The sequence below is a fragment of the Euwallacea similis genome, chromosome 7 (assembly GCF_039881205.1).
Source record: "Euwallacea similis isolate ESF13 chromosome 7, ESF131.1, whole genome shotgun sequence".
Classification (NCBI taxonomy): Eukaryota; Metazoa; Arthropoda; class Insecta; order Coleoptera; family Curculionidae; genus Euwallacea; species Euwallacea similis.
Genome location: NC_089615.1, coordinates 5,196,772 through 5,221,647, shown reverse-complemented (window position 1 = coordinate 5,221,647; position 24,876 = coordinate 5,196,772). Strand labels below are relative to the sequence as shown.

General features: G+C 34.3%; 2 protein-coding genes across 4 annotated transcripts in view; one reads left to right on the top strand and one right to left on the bottom strand.

Annotated features, from left to right (window-relative positions):
• The window catches only part of LOC136409830 (somatostatin receptor type 2-like), an 85,432-nt gene that overhangs the window by 55,200 nt on the left and 5,356 nt on the right, over positions 1-24,876 (top strand). Inside the window, exons 2-3 of one of the 2 annotated variants that reach the window (XM_066391635.1) lie at positions 2,097-2,194; positions 23,336-24,254. In XM_066391635.1, the coding sequence (XP_066247732.1) occupies positions 23,374-24,254 (881 nt within the window). In that variant the 5' untranslated portion in view covers positions 2,097-2,194; positions 23,336-23,373. Of the gene's footprint in view, positions 1-2,096; positions 2,195-6,758; positions 6,894-23,335; positions 24,255-24,876 lie in introns of those variants that run through there. The other variant, XM_066391636.1, reaches the window with a different exon arrangement.
• On the bottom strand, positions 3,541-18,597 carry LOC136409831 (somatostatin receptor type 4-like). 2 transcript variants are annotated; one of them, XM_066391637.1, is made up of 2 exons: positions 18,332-18,597; positions 3,541-4,668 (listed from the first exon to the last, which is right to left on the bottom strand). In XM_066391637.1, the coding sequence occupies exon 2, from the start codon at positions 4,651-4,653 to the stop codon at positions 3,799-3,801; it is 855 nt and encodes a 284-aa protein (XP_066247734.1). In that variant the 5' UTR covers positions 4,654-4,668; positions 18,332-18,597; the 3' UTR covers positions 3,541-3,798. The 2 variants fall into 2 exon arrangements, with proteins under 2 accessions (XP_066247734.1, XP_066247735.1); XM_066391638.1 differs by lacking the exon at positions 18,332-18,597 and adding an exon at positions 6,922-7,062.

The following is a 24,876-nucleotide window of genomic DNA, read 5'->3' as shown; positions in this document are numbered from 1 at the left end:
GCTTAAAGCAACTGCAGCTCCGTTTTTAATTCGATCATTTTGTGTTTTCTAGTCGTTTATTCTCACAATTTGTTGAAATTTTAAGGGCATGATAATGTGCCACGACAGATAATTTCATTATTGTACGCTAATATATTTGCCAGCAACAAATTTCTGAAAATCCTCTTTTTAATCAGTTTTTCATTAAACTTAAAGCGATCACGTCCTTGTTTTTGTAGTCATTCATTTTGACACGTTTTAAAAATTTTTTACGGTAAATTGTAACAGGTCATGATAGATATTTTGTGGTACAATAATAGGTCGCGAATTAGCAAATTTCTGAAAAGCTTCTTCTAAAAATATTACCTGCTTAAACTTGAAGTGAATAGTTTTTAGTAGGTGTAAAGAATCCCTATTAAAATGATATAATACTATTTTTAAAATAAAAGTAGGACTTTCAGCGTTCCAGCTTTGGAAACTCTAACGAGCACCCCGTAGTTTTAATAAGACATGATTATTCCAGAATGGATGCAAGAATATGTGAATTACATTTACATTTCGATGTACATACATTTTTCCCGTTTTATCAAGAGACTTATACAATTGGAAAAAGCTTTTGAGATGGAACAAGCTTTTGCATATTCACTCATTTTAAGTTATAGTAGAATATTTTCTTAACGGCATAGATTTCTCCATAGAATTCAATTGAGTTATGTCTTTTTTTGTGATTTATTTCGGTTCTTAACCAGATAAAGTTTTAACAACTTCGCCTGAAGGTTTGCATGTACTCCAGTGAACCATTGCACATGAACATTCCATTCGTTTCTGTCTGTTTTACAAACGCTTTTGCACAATAGAAATGAAAGACATTGTCGGAAACAGAAACTTTACTACAATGTACATGAAAACAAAAATAGAAGTACCCTTATATCACTCGTTTCAGGCCTAATCCGTACTGAATAGGAAACTCAAGAATCCTTTCGGTGAGAAATTGAATGAATCCGTACAGTTACAGGTGTCCAGATAACATTGGCTACATACGGGACGTCCGGATGGTAATCCGAATGGTGTACTCAGCTGTAAATCTAACAACTTGGCTTCTCAGATAGCTTTCGTGATTCGAGCAAACTTTCCTGACATCAACGGAACCGCATGCAAAGCATCTGTTAAATCCTGATTAAAAATACATTTCTAGAAGGCACTCGCACCAACAAACTTAACAACAGTTTACCTTTAAACACAGTTTATTAACCAGATTTGTCATATATTTTTGGCATTAAACCGAGTTTAAAGGTAAACTAGCGCTAGGTGTTGCGCCATTAGTGCAATACCTTCTGCCATTAGCACAATATCTCCTGCCATTGGTGCAACAATCCATAAACTATAGTAGATCAAGAAAGTATTTGGATTTAGAAATATTACGATTTTGTTTTTCTTTTATTTGCATAAAACTTAATTACCTACAGAATTCATAAACTTGTTTTATTTCCTGCTGCCTTGGCCCTTCATATTTAAACACATCTGCAGTCTATTGCGGATGCCCAACAATAAATTGGATGCAAATTACTTTACATTTACTACTTCCCATGATTCTAAAATGCTTGCCACTAATTGAATTTTGGTATGAGGCGCTTTTCGCTTGACCTCAATTTTCGTTGGTGCCCATATGTTTTCTGTTGAACTTAAGCCCGGACAAAAAAATCATGCTATTTGATGTTAGCCAGAAAGTATAACATAAATGACAATAGCATTATTGAGTCACATGAGTATTAATAGCGACATGTTGACGACGCAAAGATTCATTGATTCGACTATACGTACCAATGTGCATCTGGGTTGTACAGTTTTATTTACCTTCATTGATATTGAGTTAAGCGACATATAAATTGTATTCTTTTACATTAAAAATTGTATCAACTTGAGGGTGCACAAGGATTCCTCAACACATTGAAACACATCAAAAAGAATCAAGTGAAACATATGTGTTTCATCAGTTATGAATCAATCGTCTTTACTCAGTGATTTCTTTCATTCAAAGACAAAAAAAACACATTTTCGTGACCTCCTTAATTGTCTTAGTACAACATTTCTTATGTGCAGTATTGATATCGTTTCAGGTGCCACTTCCAATGATGTTCATTAGAGTAGAACTACGGAAGCCTTTGAATTTTTGGACTTCTTCAAAGCGACAATAGTTTACCAAATTCCTATTCCCGTAAGTATGTAAAATTTACGGTTCCCTAAAAATTCTATTTCATTATAATTTCAAGTGCTTATGCCTTAGACGAATTTTATTGTGCCGCACTGTATATTATGATATATGGTGTTCTTCTTTTCTATCTACTTCTTGCATTCAAATGCATTTCATTTAACTTCTTTTACCGATTTTTAAATTAGCTCTACCATAAATGAAATTTATCCCCTTTGGCAATACATAGTTAATACGGACGACAACATAAACGACCTCAACTGATATCACACCCAGCAAAAATTCCAATAAGTGCAAATTTCCCTGTGTTAATTTGTCTCTGTCGAAATGGGTTAGTCTTTTCCGAACGTTCAATATAGTAATAAAAGGCCTGCTTTTATGAAACCATTCTTCATAGCATCTGATTTATTACTTATATGACCTCTTCTCGGATATAATGCGTCACGTTTGATGAAACTTAACATTTCGGAAACCACATCCCACGTAAGAAAGACAGGTCTGCTATAATATAATATCTAACTTTCTGTGCAGATAGATTGATGTTAATTACGAGAAAAAGAGTTATGGAAATAGAGAATATCCAGAAGCTAAACTGACCTATTTTCATTATCTTCTATTATAAGTTCGTAAATTAGCATTTCAAAGTTTGCAGTTCTTAATAGGAAAATCATAGGAATTTCAGGTCAATCCATGAGAAAACGGATTTGATTATTCGATAACTTTGCCGATTACCAACTGCAAGTTCTAATACGATATTGGTAAAAAGTGATCTCATCGGATCGAGTATTTCACATTTTACGAAATTTTACTTCTAAACTCTTGATATCGAAACGCAAAATTCCGATTTAACCCCATTGGATTTTTCCTCTGAGGTAACATCATGTCCTTGTTCTGCGAAATCCCTATAGCCACCCAGGAGGAACTGTTAGGGTGGGTGATGGCAGCCTGTCTTTTTGTGCAGCTAGATCTTCACATGATACAAGGATGCGCGATTCTATGATTCGACGGACAAATTTATGTAAAGAGGTTAGAAGTCGTCATTTTGAACCATTATTGTAAATATATAAAAATTACATAAATATAGATGTCTTTTAGGGCCAAACAGAAAACATTACATTTTTGAATGAAAAGTGCTCGAGGGACTAGGAATTTCTACCGCAATGTTTTCTGTAACCTCAAATTTAGCACCACCTTTTGAACCACCCTGTATAAACTTCCTTAATATTTAACACTTCGATAAAGAGATGTTTACAGGCCTATGTTTATATGAACTTTTGAACGTTTAGTATATCCTGTTAAAATCTTTATTTGCTAATTTTGGGACACTCTGTATACCTTTAAAAAAAAATCGATTTCCTTACTTCTCTTCCAGTAGTTTATTAACATCACTAAACTCTAATCCAACAATCATCACATTTGTGTATAAAAATATCCTTACGAAAACATTAAAATGCATTATTACTAAAGAAGTAATAAATATGGCAGTAACAGGCTGGAAGAGTACCCAGTACCAACCACCATAACGCCAAATTAAAATAATAACTTCAGTCTTCTAATTCTATAATTAGTTTATAGCATATGTTTTTGCTATAGATTCATACTATGGTCAATTATAAAAGTACTACGTTTTGTTCCTTATCTGCGTTTTCTGGGCTTATGTTCCTTGCTTCACAACCAAATATTTTGCGAACATACATCCTAAAGGGCTTATCACAAACAAATAACAATATTAGCATAATCCAGGCCTGACTGTAAGCTAAAATTAACGTTAAATGTTCAACCATGATGTCGATGGAAAACCTAAAATATCCTTGTCCATATATTAAAACGGTATTGGGCAACCAACAGAGAAAATATGCAGTAATGATTATTAAACCAGTTTTGCTCCCCTCTTTTTGCTTTAACAGTACAATTTTTATAATTCTTAAGAGATGAATTAGTATTACTGAAATACCCAGTATGAGGAATGTAATAGCCGTACCTAGAAGTCCGACAGGATAAGACAAACTAAATATGCAGAATGACACAGACGCCGTTGAGACGCTCAGTATTAAGAGCCAGGCAGCGCAAATAATTAATATATGTCTTCTGACGTGAGTTACAAAATACCAATCTAAAAGTAAAATTAGTGCAAATAGCAAATTTCCAAAGTGCATTCCATACAAACTCTCCTCCCAGAGGCACATACATTCGTAACTTAGCTCATCAGTCATTCCAAACAAATTCAAAGATACCGGAATTAACAACATGATTGCAAAATTACATATACAACAATTTACTAAATACAAGTTCGAACGTGTCCTGAGGTCTACGTGTTTCAGAACAATCCATATCATAAAGATATTTGCCAAAGCAGAAACCAGAGCTACAGTTGTGCTGATGATGTCCTGGGGAGGCACTTCGGTCACCTGGACATCATCATTAATATCGAAGAATGCCACGTCGGTGGCATTGGCTGAATCCATGTTTGTTCAAAATTTCTGAAACAATGATAATATTGATTTTAATCCAACTCATATAGACGAACGACACATTAGCATCTTCATAATGACGAGATGAAGTGAATTATTGCCTTACGTTAGATCTTCAACAGAACGTGAATGGAGCCCTTTAATTCTGAAACTTCTCTCGTAAATTAACTGTAAGAAACCCTTCTACCTTTAACGGAAGCGTAATGTAGACTAATGAGAGATTGTTCATAGAAACTGCTAATAATAGAAGTCAGTCAAGTAATATTAGCATGCAAGATAACTTAAGGTGGATTGCATGAAATTACAATAAAGGCTTTGAGATGTTACAAATAGGTGTGTGATATATTTCATAACACAAACATTGAGAGAGTTGGTCGGAGTCACTTATTATAAGGAATAAAGTAATTTTATAGTTGTTTTACTATACAGGATATAACATATCATCGCTATACACAGTGTAACACATCAGCACGAAGATATTTCAGGGGACAATCGCGCCCTGCGAAATAATAAAAAAATACTAATAGACCCACGGTCAAAAACACACCATTTCCGATATACAGGGTGGCAAAATTCCAGATTTTTTCTTATACTTTACGTTTTTCCCACGTGCGCCTTGGGTAAAATTTTTTAAATTTCGTACACAGATTTTCTTTAAGAGTCTCTACAACAAAATTTCAAAATCGTCAATAGCCATGTACAGAGTGTTATGTTTTATTGGAATACTCTGTAGGAATTCTGATGCCAAATTTAATATAATCTATATCTATCTATATTATGTATAATAATATTTTACAGTTAAAATTGTTAGTACTTCCGCCAGAAACTTACATGAGAATAAAATGAAGGAATTGTTCATGGATCAGATTTGCTTAAAGGTTAGTTAAATCTGACGGTTCTAACCATCCAACAATTCAGTTTAATGTTTCTTCCACATTAGTCACCAAAGTACGTTTACTCGACCTTTTTGGGACTGACCGTTTGGAAATTTATTTTACAGCTTTTTCCACATTTCACAAAAATTATCGGAACCCCTCAGAGTCTAAGGATTATCCTACAGTTGTTTATCTCATAACTTAGCCAGGCACCAAATTTTGCACATATTTTTTAAAATTATTTATCATACACCAGACACTTTAGCCTTATCTGACACTAGAGATGATGTGAATAAATCAGTAACAAAATTAGTGTAAGTCTGAAAGATTGAAATCACTGATGTCTAATGTAATCAACTTGAACATTTTCGTGCGTTAAACATCAAGCACTGAAACCCGGAAAAGTAATAAATTCTGAAAAATTCGTTATTACTTAATGGCAGGCGAATTTCCTCCATAGATAATTATTTTAAATTCCATACTTTGAACTGTGTGAAAAACTTAATTATTTGAATTACAGAAAAAGATCAAGGAGTCTGAAGGACAACGAGAATAGGTGGAAGTGGCAATTCGACGACAAAAAACTGAAGTTAACTTGAACAAGACTGCCCTTACGAGGGAGGGCTTCCGGGTACGTCCTGAAAGAACTAGAAAAGATAAACCGGAATCCGGACAGTTTTATTGATAACAGCAGTTATATTGAAAAATTCTTTAAAAATCAACAGTGGCGATTTTGCATAAGGGATCAAGAGTATTTAAAACGGAAACTTTAATCATGAATATCCAACCGATGTGCGAAATACCTCCCCTAGTAAGGTGAACAATTCTTGCTATCCGTGTGCAGGAAAATTTGTTGCTGCGTGAGGAAATCTAGATTTGGTAATACATTTCGATGCTCTAGCGCGGAAAAATAGTTCGGAAAACTCCACATTACCCTGCTCTACGTCATTCGGCCAACCTCAATAGCACGCAGAAAAGTGCGACTTTTCTACATTTGTTCGGTAAATTATTACAAATATACAATTCTGGATAATAATAATGTTAAACTCAAGTGGCCACACATTAAATTTTTTTTCCAAAAATTGGATCTATAGTGGCCTTTACATAACTGAAGTTACAACGTATAGAGATGCAAAAAGCGAACAGTTACCGATCAAGAACCTCCATCCAAGCTTACGCAACTGAAATACTTTCGCTTTCCTGAGAGACTTGCAATTTCAATATTGCAGGACGGCAGGGAATTTAAGTGCTTCTTGCACCCAATGTGTATAAAATGTGTTTGTTTTCCGAACCATTTCGTCGGTTTTTCAAGGCGGGATAAAGTGATATTCCGTTGACGCTGAACGCGGGTGTTTCATGGTAAAGGTTTTATTATTTTTGTTCATACCTTCCTACTATCCTATCACTAATAGATCTTTTACATCGAATAAGTGCTGATATTGATTTATGCACAGAAACATCACATTTGAAAGAAAACTTGATTGATGTAAGCAGGAATATGTGAATGAAGTGAGTGAACTTTAACACTGATATGTGGTTAAATGACTATAGCCAGTAATAATTATTTCATTCGACTGAAGTACTTGATAGATATATGAATTGCAGATTGGGTTAATCTCTGAAAATGCTTATGGTTAATTAAGTGTTTAGAATCGTATATTGATAAAAAAAAAACTGTGAAATAGATATAAGACATGAAATTGGTTTTGTTTTAGTATAAGAAGATATCGTAGAGTGAGCTAAAAAAATTCCATTAAAGGTCGATAAAAAATGACGAAAACATTTTTAAAAACACTTAAAAAAATGAAAACTCGAAATTAATTTATAAGATCTAATTTCACAATTTCCATATTTACCAAACTGTGAGACTTATGTACCTGTCCAGTTAATGACGTCTGTATATCATCTGTTACGTACTGTTCTCGAGATAGAAAACTTTGAAAAAGTGTGGAAAAAAATTACAAAGTAAAAAAAATCTGCTGTCGAATTCCGCGACATATCTACAACGATCGATAATAGCGCGGGCGTACATTAGAATACAAGGCACATGTTATCAAGTAATGATTAATTAATGCTTAAATACGTTCAATTCAGGAAGCATTACTCTAAAATGTGAGATAAACAATCGTACATGCTGAGCTTTGAGCAAAATAGTGATTTCCCCACGGTTTCATGCCATAGCCGTTCCAACTAGCATAGAATAGTTCTATTTCAGCTTGAGGTGAATAGATGTAGAAACTTGATTGTATTGCTACTCTATCTCTTTTAAAGCTTCTCCGGATCTTAATTCACCTTCGATGAATTTTAAAAAGATTTTTTTTCTTAATAACTCATACGATGGGGTCTTGAATAAAATCTCTGAAAAATGAAGAAACCGATGAATAAGAATCCCAAGTGCGTGCAGACGAAAGGGTCATTATACAAACCAGAACAAAAAAGGCAAATTGGGAAACCACTAAACAGAAATCAGCAAAAATCAAACCACCAAAATGGAAAAATCGTCTTTGCAGCTGTAAGCGTAGATTTACTTTATCAAAAATGGTATAGAGAAGACACCCCCCTGCCCTCCTTTAAGGCTGGAAATCAAAAATTACTGCCAGCCCTTTTTGATCAAGGTGCTTTAAATTTGAATGACAAATAATAATAAATGACTAGTCAGTGAAATTCGCTGTATTTTACGTAATAAAAATCACAGCTAAGTGACGAAAACAAAACCGTTTCGAATATCAAATATGTTAGGGACTTATCACTATTTTCTGATTACAATAACCAATGGCCTCTTATCAGTTATGACGTTCAGCAAGTTATCTAATGTTTCCTATTTGGTACAAAGTAATTTAAGAATCACCCAATTTTATTCAGTTCACCGAGGCTCGAACCACTCAGCTACCATGCAGATCAAAGGTTATAAAATTATGGATCAAGAAGATGCTCACGTTAAGAGAAAATGAGTGGCTGCTACAAAAAATCAAACTGGCTTTGTTTTTTTTCTTATGGGTGCTATCTTGAGTTTCCTCATTGTAAAATTCAGCTTTTTTCTAATTACTATGGTGTATTACATGTTGATTCAGTCTTGAAGTTTAATAAAAATATCAAAAATCGTGGTTTTCCCAAAAATATCTTGGAAATAAGATCCATACTTTTGTTTAAAAAAGAAATTTTTGACAGTTCTACTGAATTTCGTTTAACGTTATTTACAGTCACTAAATAAGTATGAATTTATTTACAAAATGTCTTTTTCGAGTGAAAAAAATGAAATATGCTAGAAATTTATTATGCTTTGTATCGATTATTTATCTCTAATATTTCCCGGTAGTGTAATTTCAAACAATAGAAAGATACATTGGCCAGCACATTCACCAGATTTTTCCTCATCAGATTATTATTTATGGGGAACTATGATCGACTTCACTTATAAATCTGTCCCCACCGACATTAATAAGCTGCGAAGGAATATTGTCAGGACTTTAACAACCAAAATAAAAAGAGACGTCTCAAGATCAAGGAGGAATTTAAGAAAACTTATAAAGCTGTGCTTGGAAATGAAGGGTGACCTCTTCGAGCACTTCTTATATTTTTTTTATTTGTTGTTTCTTATTTTGTTATTCCCCAGGCACTCGTTACAAAAACTAATTTTTTTATATTTCCACCAAGCTGCATATGTATTATACATCGGCGTAATAAGAAAAAAGATAAAGTAAAAAATGTGAAAATTCAATATAGCGTTTATAAGAAACCACAAAGTTGATGATGGAGATGGAAAATCGAAAAGTTGAATTTCAAATGTGATTTTCAAATTTTAAAGCGGCATATTCTTGAACTCTAAATTGCGCAATTTTGCCCCGATTCAATCACCTTATATCTTTTATGGTTACCGAGATCTCCACGGTTGAGCTTTAAAAACGGGCAATCTATATAACAGGACTCTCGCTACCGGAGCTCGATCAGTGCTGGTAGACTCAGGAAATGCAAAGCGATGTGGATCGATTCCATGAACACTGCAAACTACTTGATAAATATGACACCTGCCGAAAAAATAATGAAAATATTCCCGAAGAAAACTGGGTAAAGAAGAAATTGGTATTGAACCTCTTCAGGATTTTTGGCTGTGCCCGTATGCTCGTAGACACGACGTAGCAAGAAAAAAGGTAGATGAGAAGAGCAAATGTTTGTACATTTTTGGGGGCTCCGAGATAAGTGCAGAATATATGTTGGTAGTTCCACAAACTCGTCATCTGATAATAGCTAAACATGTTATGTTTCTCGAAGAGGAAACAAATAATTCAAGAGATGAAGATAGCAAAAAAGATTCACCTATGATAGAATGTCTAAATTATTTTTGGGATACCCTATACGGGGTGTCGCTTTCTCTGTCAATATATGGATAACGGTATAATGACGTAAGTACATTAAAAGCAAAAAACAGCAAGGTGTTTTCTTCTGTTAACTCATTACAGTCCTCTTCAACTAATAACAGGTCATTAATTATTTAATTCCAGAATTAATGGAAAAACATGATAATGGATATCTACTTGTTATGGACCGTGAGATAACAATGACGCTCTTAAAAAATTAGCAGAAAGTATGTTTGTCCTGATGGTTTTAGCTACATTTTAGTGATGAAGGACATTCAATTCCTTTGAAAATGCACCCTCAATATCACCATTCGTACAACATTCGTCATACGTCACTTGTGTATTGCTTCATCATTTGGGAATCGTGTGGACTACTCTTATACCAAGTAAACTGCCTTACCCTAAACGGGTCAAAGTATTATTTAGATCATTTTTAAGGTCTATTAATTTCAAAACAGACACACCATTTTAATTACACTTTGCAAACTTGTTCGTTTTGACCGTCATTTAATTCAATTTTCTAAAATGATTAACTTTAATTTCAATGTTTTCAGTCTTGAGACAGTTTGAGGTCAACACGTGCGCACGCTTTGGAGATTTAATTGAAGAAATGGATAAAAATTAGAATTTTGTTTCTTTTCTATTTCCATCATGAAGGATGCCATGATAGCTAATCCACATGAGCAATCCTGAGTTTATGTGATTTTATTAGGTGCACAAAAAAGTGATCGTTAGAAAAAATCTCAAGTAGTGATTGACATACTAGGGACTGTTAATCTACCCTGCTTCTGTGATGTCTACCAGCAAACAATATCACCGTGGCTAAATTAAATAATTTACAGTAATTTTAAACTTCTCTTGATACAATTCATATTCCTCATCCGCTAGTCCTTTTCAGGATCCCCTGCGAGAGGCAAAAAGGAACAGGTCACAATCTTTCCCAACATAACCCAGTAACGTAGCTATTTTTTTCAAAGATGAAAATTATATTCCTCCCCTGCGGCTAATAGGTAACCATAACACACTGTTACATTGTTATCAATTAGTAAAATAATCACGGTCTCTGCAAGCTCCTACAGGGGAACTTCAGGCAAACAGACCGCCGATCGCTCCAAGTTATTCATACGACTAGTGCGTGCGCAGAAATCCTACTTCACGGTCCTTTGTCCCTTACAGTAAGACCTGCAGCCTTTTAATGAAGCATAATTGAAATTGTTCACAAATAAAGCAAATGCTCTTTATTAGAGTACGATAAGACCCTTTATACTTATCTTAGATAGTTGGCCCGTTCAAAAAGTTTTATGTGAATCCGTTCATACTTTAGAGCAGAACATACTGCCATGATTGGTCCCACAAATTATGAGGAAAAACGAACACTACATCGAAATCTCACACAGCTATCTTTATATTTAATATTTGCTTATTTTTCTGGGAGCAGTCCTAGAGACCTAGATTCCGGGCCATAAACGAGACTCACAAACTGTACTGTCCAGTGGGGTATAAGGCCCTTATATCAAAATCGACAATCAGCCCAAATGTTTTACCACTGCGATAGTTCTTTTAATATTCGATACTTGTACTTACAAAGAAGTTGGATAAATACTGGACCGTGAATATTCAATAAACTGAAAGAGCTAATTTTTTTAAAAAAGAATCTTGCAATGAAATGGTGCCAAAAAACTTACTGTATACGTTTTTTCGTGTATCGAGATTTAATGCTGCTTAATGCTGACTTTGCTGGTCTCGTTTTATGATTAGAAATTCGAATATACAGGGTGGTCCAAATTCGAGGCGTATCGTTGGGATCTCGGAAAGTATAAGAAATACGAGGACGTTTAAATTGGGGCAAAGTTGCACAATTTAGTGCCCAAGAAAATGCCACTTCGAACACGGATGAATTCGGGATACTTTCGGAAATATCCAGAAAAAACCGAAATTTTGCTATATCGTTTTTATTTTTTCCTGACTTTATTTGAAGAGGTATTTCAAGACAAACGTCATTTCATTATTGCCACTTTTTTATCAATAAATTTATCATATTTGCAATTGATTTTGAGCGTAATTTTATTTACTTAAGTATTGACAACTTATAAATAAAATATAGAAATATTAGAGCGAAGAACACATTATTATGAAAAGGCGATAAGATAAATACAGGATTGAATTCATCTAACGTACATGGTAAATGTTATAAAGCCAGACCCATTAGAAAATGCATAAGAAACAAGTTACAATACTAATAGTAGCACATTAGATATTGATAATAAGTTATTTATACATGGAAAAAATAGCGATTTTGCATAATCCTTTACAGGGGTCAGTATATAGAAATTTAATGTTTCAATACAGGGTGTCCCAAATAAATTGAATTTAGTGGTGCGTTGCTCGATTTGAACAGGCCTAGAAAAATTCTAAAAACACCGTTCGACTCGCTATTCCCAGCTGAAGGGCAAAATGAGCCGAGCAAAAAGACCAGTTTGAATGTTGCCAAAAAATCGGACATGTGTGTACTGAGCGCTCGCCAATTTGACGATTACAAAACGAATAATTTGGTAAAGAGTTCGCCAAATAGCGATTATTCGGGATACGTCGGAGACCATGCATGTGTGATTTAAATCAACCGATTTGCCATTTTTACGGGTTTGTTGCCCCGTCCAAATTATTGTTTTGCTTGGCGTTAGGTTCGTTGTATTGGTCGTGCGGTGAACTGTTCTGGTCTAAATGAAGCTGAATAACCCGAAGTTTTGTTTTCGTTGCCCCCAGCAAGCTCAACTGAGCTGACTATTGATAAAATGCATATATTGGACTATTTAAAATGCAACGTTCCATTTGGCTGTAATTGTATGGAGGAACTGTATACAATTTACTTTCTATTTAAATTTTGCAAATTACTCAACATTTCGTTTTCGCTCCAGTTCCAAGTCCAAGTAGTTGTAAACCCTTAAAAAGTTCTAAAATAAATGGAAAAAGAAAATTCAAATTTCACCTAGAGGACTTTGCAGTGTTTCATGAAGTATGTTCATTTCAGAGAGCTTCTCGCGAAATTGTGTCCCCCTACATACCACTTGCCGCCGGGCGTTATTTCTTATATATTCCAAGATAAAAGAAATATATCTACCTCCTTTTAAAAGTTCCTTTAATGTCAATGAACCAATTTTTATATTTTTCCTTTAAATTCGAGCAAACTTAAATTGCATTTTTTATCTCAAAAAATAATACTTATTATTTACAAATGGAATAAAATCGACATAAGATTGTGTATACCGATGTTCGAAAAGACTGACGTCTGATCTCTAGGCACAAATAAATCTAAACGATATTCAAAGCAGTATACTGCATTCCACAAGTTAGACGTGCTTTGAATTGCATTCTTAGCGCGATATCTCTGATATAAAGACAAGATCGGAGGATCAAAAAATTAAATATTGTGACTAGGACGACTTCACGGACACCTGAATTTGTGAGAGAAAATTTCGAAGGAAATACTTAGTGAGGACCTCACTGCGGATTCCATATTTGGGGCACTTTCCAGAATTGATGGATATGGAATAGCGTTAACTCAGAGGTATTATTTTTAACTCAAACTTCTTCCTTCAATGATATTTTTCCGTAAAAGCATGTGAGAACATACAGTATACATGTACCCTTTTTCCAACGTCCTACGTTTACGATTTACCGCCCACTGCTAGCGTTTTTAATGATCACCTTCATATTTCCATAATTATTAGAAACCGGAAGTGTGGACCTTATTTATCTGATTTATTTACCACTTTACCAGATTTTACTGATTTCATTTTTGAGTTTTATAAAAACTGAAAGAGATTCATTAAAAACTGTGTGTGTCTAAATAAACCGTGGATATCGCTTCTTTGCTGTAAGATCTTTATACATCCGTATAGTACGTGAACTTTAAATTTTTTGGTTTTTAGGGTCCTTTTTATCGATCGGCCCTGCATTTTCTGATCCGTTCAAAGTCTGACTGTAAGTTCCTTTAAAATTCTGTTAGCACGGTCCTGCTTTTTTTCAAAATCAATCTGCTACTTTCACGAGAGCAGCCCGAAGGTACATCCATAATTTGTTAACTCAAAGGTAATATAAAGGATAATGGGATAATAAAAAGGTAATATAAGGGGTACCTTAGCCTTGCCGCGGTGAGGCCATTGAATAACGCTATTAAACACAACAAGTATTATATAAAAAATAGTAAATTTTTCCAAAATGACTTCTAACGCGAGAATTGAGCTCTAAATAAAGTAGAGGCAAAGACCAACTTCTGATTTCAACAAATCTAGCTCTTTAGAGGACTGAGGAAGTATATCATTTTCATACTTTTGAACACATGGTTTCGAGATTTTCATATATGTACATATATATAAATGCTCATTTCGTATAGAGCATCGTTCATATAATTATACAGGGTTGCTCACTAGTGCATCAAAATGCGACATCTTAGTAAATATGAATTTTAGAAGGAAATGTTTTTTATTAAAGTTTTTAGTCATTCAGAGGCTCGTATTTTAAAATTATTTTCAAATGTACCGGGTCCGTCATAAAATTTGGTAGGACCAAATTATGTTTTTTTAATTAGAACTCCCCAATTTTTTTAGCATTTTCGGATTTATCGTCAAACTTTAAAGGTAGTTTATGTAAAAGGTGTTATGTAAAAAATTTACCGTTTTCGAGTTCATTTTTGTCGAGCAAATTTTTGACATAATACCCTTTACACAAACTAATCTTAAAATTTAACAATAAATCCGCAAATGGCAAAAAATTTGGAGAATTCCAGTTAGAGAAAAACATAACTTGGCCCTACCACCCTTTTATGACGAACCCTGTACATTTTAAAGTAACTTTAAAATACGCACCTCTTAATGACCAAAAACTTTGATATGAAACGTTTCCTGCTAAAACTCACATTTACTGCGATATCGCATCTTGACGCGCTAATGAGCAACCTCGTATGAACCACATTCAAGAACTTTCCAAACTTACCCACTGAATCTAATATTATACAATACGTATACCTGGAATATCGTAGATGCATAAACGAGGAAATTTTCGGCAAAGGGCAAGATCATCACCTTTTTAAAGTTATTAAATGAAGAAAAATATTTGGAGAATGTCACGAGTTGGCACGGCTTATCTTTTGGTGCAAATTCGAGTCAGGAAAGAAAGATAGATATAGGAAGAAATAAATTGCGTTGTTTGCGAAACATTTGCATTTGAGAGTATACGTGAATACAGAACATTGTAGCACCATTCGGATTATAACAGATATGTATGTCTGAGGGGATTAGAGCACAGACACCATTTCAGGAAGAAGATTAAGGCAATTTACCAAATTTTATGAATGGTTTTATAAGCATGCGTTAACATTGCCCGTGTGTTATTAACATGAAATATGCGAGCGACAACAATTTTTTAACACACGATATTTATGGCAGGGGGTTATTACTCGTATCAGCATCCACGCAGGGTTAGAGAGCGAAAACACGCAAACGTGGCCAAACCAATTTATTTTTTAAGAAAGAATTCGGAATTTTTTTACTAATATATTTGATAAATCAATACATTTCCGCATATCTCACAGTAATTTTGAAAAATGAAATCCAACTTATGAAGTCAAACGTTGACGCTTTTTTATAAAATCGATCCTTAAGACCACAGAATCGTTGCACGGGCAACTGTACCTGAAAGATAACTTCAATGGAAACCACGAAACTGATCAAAACTCTGTCTTTTTTCACTGTTTCCATAGATATTATTTTATTGGTCAAGTTGCCAGGACTTTGATTTGTTGACCGACTTCTAAAGTCCAATTTATTAGCATTGTCAATGTTAAGCCCAATAACAGCCTAATTCATATTATAATCGTAGTTTGTAGTCAAATTCCAATGAAAAAGTCTAAATGTTTTCTTGTCTCAAAATTTAATGCAAGCTTCGATTACTCAGGTTACTCGCTGATTTAAATCATTGACAGTCTTACGGTTTATACGACCAAGACCCCCAAATTTGCTTAATCTAAAAATAAACTACTTTAATTGATAAAAATTAACTACATTGATTGCTCGCTCTGGTTTAGGTCAGTGGTTCAAAAAATCAGCTGAAATCATCATCATCATCTATCACTGAGTTAATGCGGTATTAGCCACATTTGTGGAAAGAATTTGTTTATTCTTTCAGCGAAAAGTGCAAATGAGTTTTAATGGATCTGAATGGAAGTATTAATGAATTTAAATATCAAAGTAATAGTGGGCATGTTAACAATTATGAAAAAGACATTAAAATTTTTATTTATTGCATAAAAGTGTAATTATCGCTAATAAACTATCAACAATTAGGGAGTTCATATCAAAAATTACCATGTGTTTTATTGTTGCCATATCTAATTGTTATTGCTTCATAAGTATGCTATTCAAGCTGAACGCATCAATCAAGTTTTCATTAATGGATCCCAATATTTTTCACATTGTTGTCTGCTTTGTTTGAATCTAAATATGAACATCTGTTAGTTTTTAATCATTATCGAAAGATTAATGAACGGTGGAAAAGTGAAACTTTGACCAAATATTTAAAAATTGCCTAAATTATTTCAGGTTCTATAAGATATTATTTGCATATCCCCGTTTTTCCACTACTGGCTTTAAAAGACGTCATTGTTGAGTATGTTGAATGGCTGTGAAGCACGTTTTCTCTTCTTTTTTTTTTAACAGTTGCAAAACAGGTTAATAATGACACGTGTATGACTCGTTATTTACCTAGTGCAGTAATTGACTGCAATGCCGTCATCATTTTTATGATTGTTTTACTTACGATTGCTATGGAAACGAACGTTAAATGAAAGCCGCCATTAATGTTATGGTTTATAACGCGTTACCTTTTCATATTTGGGCTTTAATTTATGCTGGATTTAGGTAAATTTGTCGCACTTTTGTCCATTTTAGTAGTGCAAAAACTGGTATATACACAGCAAATATTATTTATGACCCTCACGTTTTAAATTTCTCAGCGCAATGCATTTCGGGATTTAAACTTGACTACCAAATCATATTGATGTCCTTTACGAAGTGTATAATGCATTTTAGCTTTTCTATGTTTGTAAAATAACTGTTAATCGAGTAAAAGCTCACATAAGCACATGCGAAATATTATGAGGATTGATGGTTTTCGTTTTAGGCGACCAACAGTCTCTCCATGACGTGGATGAATAAGTACTTTCCAGGTTTTAACATCATTTGATTCACATCAATCAAAGAAAATTGTGAACTATCAATTTAAAGATTTTAATTAAGCCGGCTTTCATAGATATCATTTCCACAGAATATGTGAAGTTTATAGCAACTTTTATTAAAAATCATTTCAGCATTTACATTGGAAAAGAATTGGAGAAGAAACCCTGCTCCACAGGCAGGGTCGGTCTTAGCAAGTCTAGCGCCTTGGGGAAAATTTTTAATCACCGCCCTCTCCCCCACGAAAAACGGCCGCCCGGGAAAGTCCACCGCCTTTTCTGGGCTGCCGTCCAACGTCACTCCTTAAGACCGGTACTGCCTACAGGGCACATTTTCTTAAAACTTCTACATCTATTATTGGACCTTTTTCCTATTCAAAAATCACAGAGAGAATCTAATGTAATGTGAATGAAATCGTTAATTATTTATAAGTATTAAAAATTTACGGAAAACTTCTTCAAAACGACAAATCTCGCTAGAGCTTTGGTAATTTTTTCGTGCAGATCTTGAACTAGATTTCATTTTCAAGTATAGTTTGTATATACATAAATTATTGAAATGAATTTAAAATATGATGTTTCTAGTTAGTAGGCTGAAATTTTTACATGTTTTATCCATATATTTCACTGATTCAAGGCTGCTGAAACCCCCAAGCCACGTCGATCTGACCAAGTAGAAAAACAGGTTGGTTGTTAGCCCCGGAAATGTTTAGTGGCGCATTGTCGAAAATTCAAATAAAATATTCTTCAAGATTAACTTACGATGGCGGCAGCCTATTCAGTTTCTCCAACTGAGAAAGTGAATCTATCCGCGTCTTGTATAAATGAAAACCGAATTTGTAGGTACAGAATAGCAAGCGAACTTCAAATATCCAGTAAAAATATTCTCCTCTTAGAGGGATGTGCGGGAATCTTTGATTCTCAGGGCCATCACAGCTTTACTGTTTTTACAGCTCATTAATATTCTTTTGCGCTCTAATTACTGAAGAATAATGTAGAATGATTAATTGTGAATTTCTTTTCTTTTGTGGAAGTCCGTTTATACGAAACCAACCATATGGCTTTAGGAAAACATCCAAATCCAAAGAAAATCCAAAGTGGTAACAATAATTAAATTAAATTAAATTAAACTTTAATATAACATCTACTGAGCATTAGCCTTGTGTTTGTAAGTATAACAACAGTCAACAATAAAATAACTAATAAATACTTACATAGTTGTTATAACGCAGCCATAGGTAAGTGAGAAGGTAACTTATAGTAAACCTCTTGATGCGCACATCTGAATTTCAGTTGACACAACTTACATGGCCTGAAACAAAACAGAAAATACCAAACGGCGAACCACAGAACCTCGACTACCAAAACATTAATATGACCTTTAGACTTTATAATATCTTTTAAATGGTGCCCACGCTAACATCGACCCCAGCTGCTTGATAACAACAGAGACTAGTAGTAACTACTTTCGTAACTTCTTTACCTGCGTACATCTTTTGATAAACAAGGGCAAGATTTACAAACGCATTCCCAAAGAAATTCAACTTGTCGTGGCTCTCCTTCGCGGGGCAAAAAGGCATTAAGGATTCTGGTTGCAGTGCAGCTATAGATAAATTACGGTATTATTGGTCAATTAAGACTATTTGCACTGATAATCCTGGGAATAAATTGACGGTCAAACAATACGTGTTCAAATAGATTTATTTACAGTTTAACTACAACAATACGCACATTACCAATAATTTACATCTACAGTGAGGTGGGAATGAATAATGGATATTAAAGCAAATATTCGATTTTGTTTTCCGCATAAACAATGTTCAATTCACAAAAAAGTGAATCGTAAGACGATGAGTTTAATCCAGTTTAGTGTTGTTGGTGCTTAGAAATTTTGCTGCAGCTTTCGGTTATTTTTAGCCTTCTAGAGGGAAAAAGTCAAAAAAATAGGTTCTGCGCAGGTTGGTACTACGCAGATACAGTGTCTCAGAAAAGCACTCATGCAAATTCAAAAACTCAAAGAAATAAAGAGGAACGTCTCCAATAAAAAACTGTTATACACGGTGTAACATATGATCATCAATACATTGCAAAATAATTTTTTAAAAATGCTACACACTGTAATGTGTTACGTTTTTATGGCTCATGAACTATTTTATGTTTTGTATCTTTTTTTAAAACGCCCTGTGTAAATTCTGATACCAATTTTAAGTTCATTCATCAATTATTTAGCTCAATCTTTCACCGTTTTCGTAGAATTTTCAAAAATATCTATCGACGCGAATAAAAAAAGGCCAATCTACATATCCTGGTCTGTAATCTAGGATACCGTGGCCGGGTTTCAGCCATTTTAACAATTTTATTTCGATTTTTGGCGTTTTTCATTTTCAAAATTTTAGGTGCATCTCAGGGTGTTTCAAAACTGTACGACATTACTCGAGGTGTGTATTTTCTGGTACAAAATAATCAACAAAGTTCATACAAACATATGTGCGATCTTGATCGGTAGCGGAGTTACAGGGTGTCAAAAGTTCAGAAAAATTTTGGTTTTTATTTTATTGTGTTTTTTACACCTTTTTTTTAACGAACGGACTTTTCAACATCGAAGGTTGTCCACAAAGTGGTACCTACATATTTATTTCCATATTTGCAAGCAATGACCTTGCTTAAGGCTTAATGTACTTTGGACCCTCCGAAGATTCTTGATGGCTATTTTTTTTAGCTCGAAATATCTCGTTAGTGTAGTTTACATTGTTTTTGCTGTTATTCATCAAAGAGATAACTATTAATCAAATTTCTTATCCGCGCGCTGCCGATAAATCAATTTCGGAATTCAGGATCTAATTCCCTAATTAAATTATTTCCAGACTGGTCCGGGAAGAGAAGGTACATATTAATCATAGGGTATATCCCGAGCCTTTCAAGTTTTATCGAGTAAAATCTGCATAGGAAGTTTTTTGCAAATTTTTACTTAGAAAATGGTTGAGACTAGATAATTCGATAAAGTCCCAAGACTACAGGGCGGGAGATTTTTGCTCCAGAATTATTTAACCGGAATCATTTGCCTTAAAGCAAAACATTACGAGAAATGTACCTATGCAGATAAACCTGTGTGCTAAAACTTTAAAGTTAAGGGATGAGGTTGTTTCTTGGAAAAATATGGTTACACTCCTCGTAAATTCGACGTTAAGTGAGACTTCTTAAACTTTGAAATGCTCAACAATCTTTGTTCAACACGCAATTTTAGTAATAAATAACACGCGAACTTCTTAAACAATGCTTTCACTCCGTTAGGTCTTACTGAGAAGTCCATTACTTAACCCCCCGGCCTATGGAACACGGTCCTCTTATGTGTTCAGTTGTGAACAAAAGTATGGAATAATTTTAAGAAAACTGCTTTTTTGTCGATCGTTCATGTTTTTGTCCTCAAAGTTTATAGATAAGTTAAGGTAAATATTGTTGAATTTATCATACGATATTTGCCTTAAGAATGTTGTTTTCAAGAATATTATTGTTAAAACTATTTTTTGCTGGATAAAACTATGAAATATTATGTAGTCTTGTTATCTATGAGAGCAATATCAGTTATTCAGCTTGGTTGCGAAGTGAATTTTATACATGCTATGGCAAGAAAAAAGTATTTTTCTGAAGATTCTCGAAATGGAATAGGTGAAATGTCCCGTCGTGGTTGCAACAAAAAAGATATTACGAAAACTTTGAAAGTTAGCCAAGGGGCTGTTCCAAAATTCTTAAGAAATTTAAGATTTTCGAAGATATAAAAAATTTTTTAAAACCTGGACGTCCTAAAAAAACAAACGTCACTATTAATCAACGATTCAAAAAAATATCAACTAGAGATCCTCGAAAATCATCTAGGGTCATTCACAAGGAAACTTGTAACAATACCAACATTGCTATAAATGATCGAACTATAAGACATCGGCTATTTGAAACGGGCTTGGTAGGAAGCGTTACAGTAAAGAAACTATTTATTTCAAAAAAAAAAAAATAAGAAGGCAAGAATAAAATTTTCTCAAAAATATTTGTTTTGGTCTCCTCCAAAATGGAGTACTATTCTTTTTATAAATTAAACTAAAATTAAACTTTTTGATTCGGATGAGAAAATGTATGTTCGGCGACCGATAGGAGCTAGATTTGATCCTAAGCATCAAAAATGAACAGTTAAACATGATGGTACAATGGTGTGGGGATATTTTTCACGATCCGGCGTTGAACCGTTGGTCAAAATTGACGGGATTATGGATCGGTTTCAATATAAAGACGTTCTCGAGCAACATATGTTACCATTTGCAGACGAGGAAATGCCTTTAATAAGGCGTTTTCAGCACAACGACCCAACACATTCATCTCGTCCAGTTAAAAATTGGCCGACAGAACATCAAATTACTATCTTAGAGTGGCCGTCTTAATCACCGGATTTAAATCCGATTGAGTATCTCTAGAAACACCTAAAATAAAAAATTAGAGACAAGAATGTGCCCAATCAAGATGGATTGTGGAAAAGCACAAAGAACGGTTGAAAATTCTCATTTCTCTCTGCAAAAATCTAGTTGACTCGATGCAACGTCGATGTCAGGCTGTTGTAAATTCAAAAGCACATGCTACTAAATATTAATTTATTTAATGTTCTGATTTATTTTTAATACAATCTGCAAAGTATTCCATTGATTTTTCCAGATTGTTTCATTATTTTTCATTTTTTAATATGCTTAGAAATGAATTTAACATTTTTTTGTTCGTAATATTATTGAAAATATACTTGAGTATTTGTATCACATGTGTATTTTTTAATAATCAGTGTTTTGACGTGAAATTATGATACGTTTAGAATATTCCATATTTTTGACCATCATTGTATGTATGTATTGTATATCTCGCAACTGGAAGTACGAGACAATTCTAGAACGATTTTTAATCGGTCGCAACTGTTTAGTCACTCATTTCACCGGGGATGTTCTAGTAAGCTTGTACTAGAGCTCCATAAGTTGTCACATAGTTTGTTAATATGCATCATGTTAAATACATGGAATTATATGCGTGTTTCGAATATTTGAAGATTTAGAGGGTTGAAACTTGATATGCGCCCACTTGGTAAGCACGTTATTTCTTAATAATCCTGATACCTCAGACTTTCGGGGTAAACAAAGAAAAAGTCCCATAAGATTTAGCATTGCTGGCATTTAAAATTGCGGTTTGAGGATAGTTTAAGGGGTACGAAACCTCCAGTGTAATGGAACCTGACCTTCCTTATAATTAAAAAACTTTTCTACATCGCCTATAAATTATTGAAGAAACGGCATTTTGTAAATTGCCTGTGTTAAACATCGGGGTATCCAGGATATTTACCCTGAAAAGTTCCTTCCGATCGCCCATAATTTGCGCTGACGACGTTATTAGGTGAGCGCATTTGGGGGAGGGAGACTGGAACATAAGGTTCGGGACTCACCCTGTACATGATAATACATACTTCTATAAATTCATCCACATTAAATTTACTCTTCATAATAACAGTCCATTCAAAGTTATCTTGGAAAGGAACTGATATATGTATGAAGCAAACATAAACCACGATTGTTTCGGGTGTGTTTAGTAAACCTTAAAATCTCATTTCAACCGTGTTTGTTATTCGGATACACAATAATTCATCTGTGCTTGCAATATCACTCTCCGGATATGCCTTGTGTAATTCGAGTAGATACAGCAGAGATTAAAGGCAGAGAGAAATATATTTAATTGGATTTCAAACCGTTTGTGTCGTATATGTACCGGCTGTTCAGTTAATAACGGCCCTTAGGCCAGGGAATGAATTTTTCATATACGTGACACAAGAGAGATATTGAAACCCTTCAAGTTCAAGATCGTTCCTCTGGATATTTCATCTGAGAGCCAACACTCTTAGAGTTGCCGAGATACCCACCAAAAGTGAAAAATGCAAAAAATAAGAGGTATTATAGACCTCATTTGGAAAACATCTTTTTGTACATAAATTAACTAATTCTATATAGGCTTGAGACTTACCAGTTAAAAGAGCTTGCGTACGTGTCACGAATTTCCACAATCATCATCAAGTCAGCTTTTTTGTTAAAATATTAAGTAATACGTGATGATTCAAAAATAGGGACCAAAAATTAAACGATCTCGATTTAAAAGCGATGAACTTGACAAATCTAATCAACCTAACCAGATGACCTTTGTTTCAGGAAACGACCACTCATGAAAACCTGGAGAACTAACCAAAATGGATGATGTGAACAACACAGCAAACTCAAATTGCCCGGACCACATAAATCCTTTTTATATTGTGCAAATAATCCAGACTATTCTCTTTTCCCTGGTATGCTTGGTAGGGATTGCGGGGAATACTTTAGTCATCTATGTGGTGGTTCGTTACTCGAAGATGCAAACCGTCACCAATATGTATATTGTGAACCTTGCAATTGCCGATGAGTTTTTCCTCATCGGAATTCCGTTCCTTATCGCGACCATCCTTAATGGTCATTGGGTGTTCGGTCACATTGCTTGTAAGGCCTATATGATCACGACAAGCATAAATCAATTTACTAGCTCTATCCTGCTCTGTATCATGAGTGCCGATAGGTACATAGCCGTTTGCCATCCTATATCTTCTCCGAAATGGCGAACGCCTTTCATATCAAAATTGGTGTCTTGCTTCGCTTGGTGTTGTAGCTTCCTTCTCATGATTCCCATCATCGAACATGCTCAAGAGGTCGAAGGTCTAAACGGGAATAATTCTTGTGTAATTACTTGGAACACATGGGTGGCAGACAACGACACCACATATCCCAATAATTCTAATAGTTCTGTAGTGAACAATACTCCCATAGAGATGGACATTGATTCGTCTCCAGCCATAGTGTTCACCATTTACACGTTTGTATTCAGTTTTGCAATACCCCTTACGGCCATACTATTCTTTTACGCTCAAGTTCTGAGGAAATTGAGAACAGTCGGTCCAAAAAGCAAGTCCAGGGAGAAGAAGAAGTCGCATAGAAAAGTCACCAATTTGGTTTCCAGTGTAGTGCTGGTGTACGTCATCTGCTGGACACCATACTGGGTCACCCAACTAGCCATCGGCAATTCCAGCCAGACGAACCCCACGTAAGTTTCCACATACAGAGTGTCAATTTGAAAATTTCCCACCCCTATTATCTCAAAACGAAATAGATTTTTTTAAATCGCCGAAATAATCATCTACCCCGTAGGGCTACCCTCTCAAATATTTTAAATGGTAAAGAAGGTTAAGTGATATATCATTTTAAAGGGCTTTTGATTCTTTACATTTTGGTACCTCATTTGTTAGATTCGACTGTTGAGTTATCGAATTAGGTGTTTTTGATAATTCTAAAATTATTTTTCCTGCAGGTGTTTTGATAGCGTTAAAACTAAGATTTTTTTAAAATAGAACGTGTCTTATTATGATTAATAAATTGTTGTAATTAATTAATTTACCATCAAAAGAAAAATGCATTAATCACTGAAACGAATGTTTATCAATCTAATAAATTTCCTCGGTCCTCGACAAGAAGCATCTATGTAGAATATGAATTTTTTTATTGTTTATTTATATTAGCAATGGAATGCCGTTTCGATAAATTTCGATATTATTTTGCTTGGATCATGCTCGGTTGAAAACGGGTAAAAATCGCACGATCGCTGAGAAGCATACGTGAAAGGCATATTTCAAATTGAATCGAAGTAAAAATTTCGACAATTGAAAAGA

Bases quoted from the DNA above. Each gene is read 5' to 3' on its own strand.
- LOC136409831 (XM_066391637.1), bottom strand. From the start codon at position 4,653: ATGGATTCAGCCAATGCCACCGACGTGGCATTCTTCGATATTAATGAT.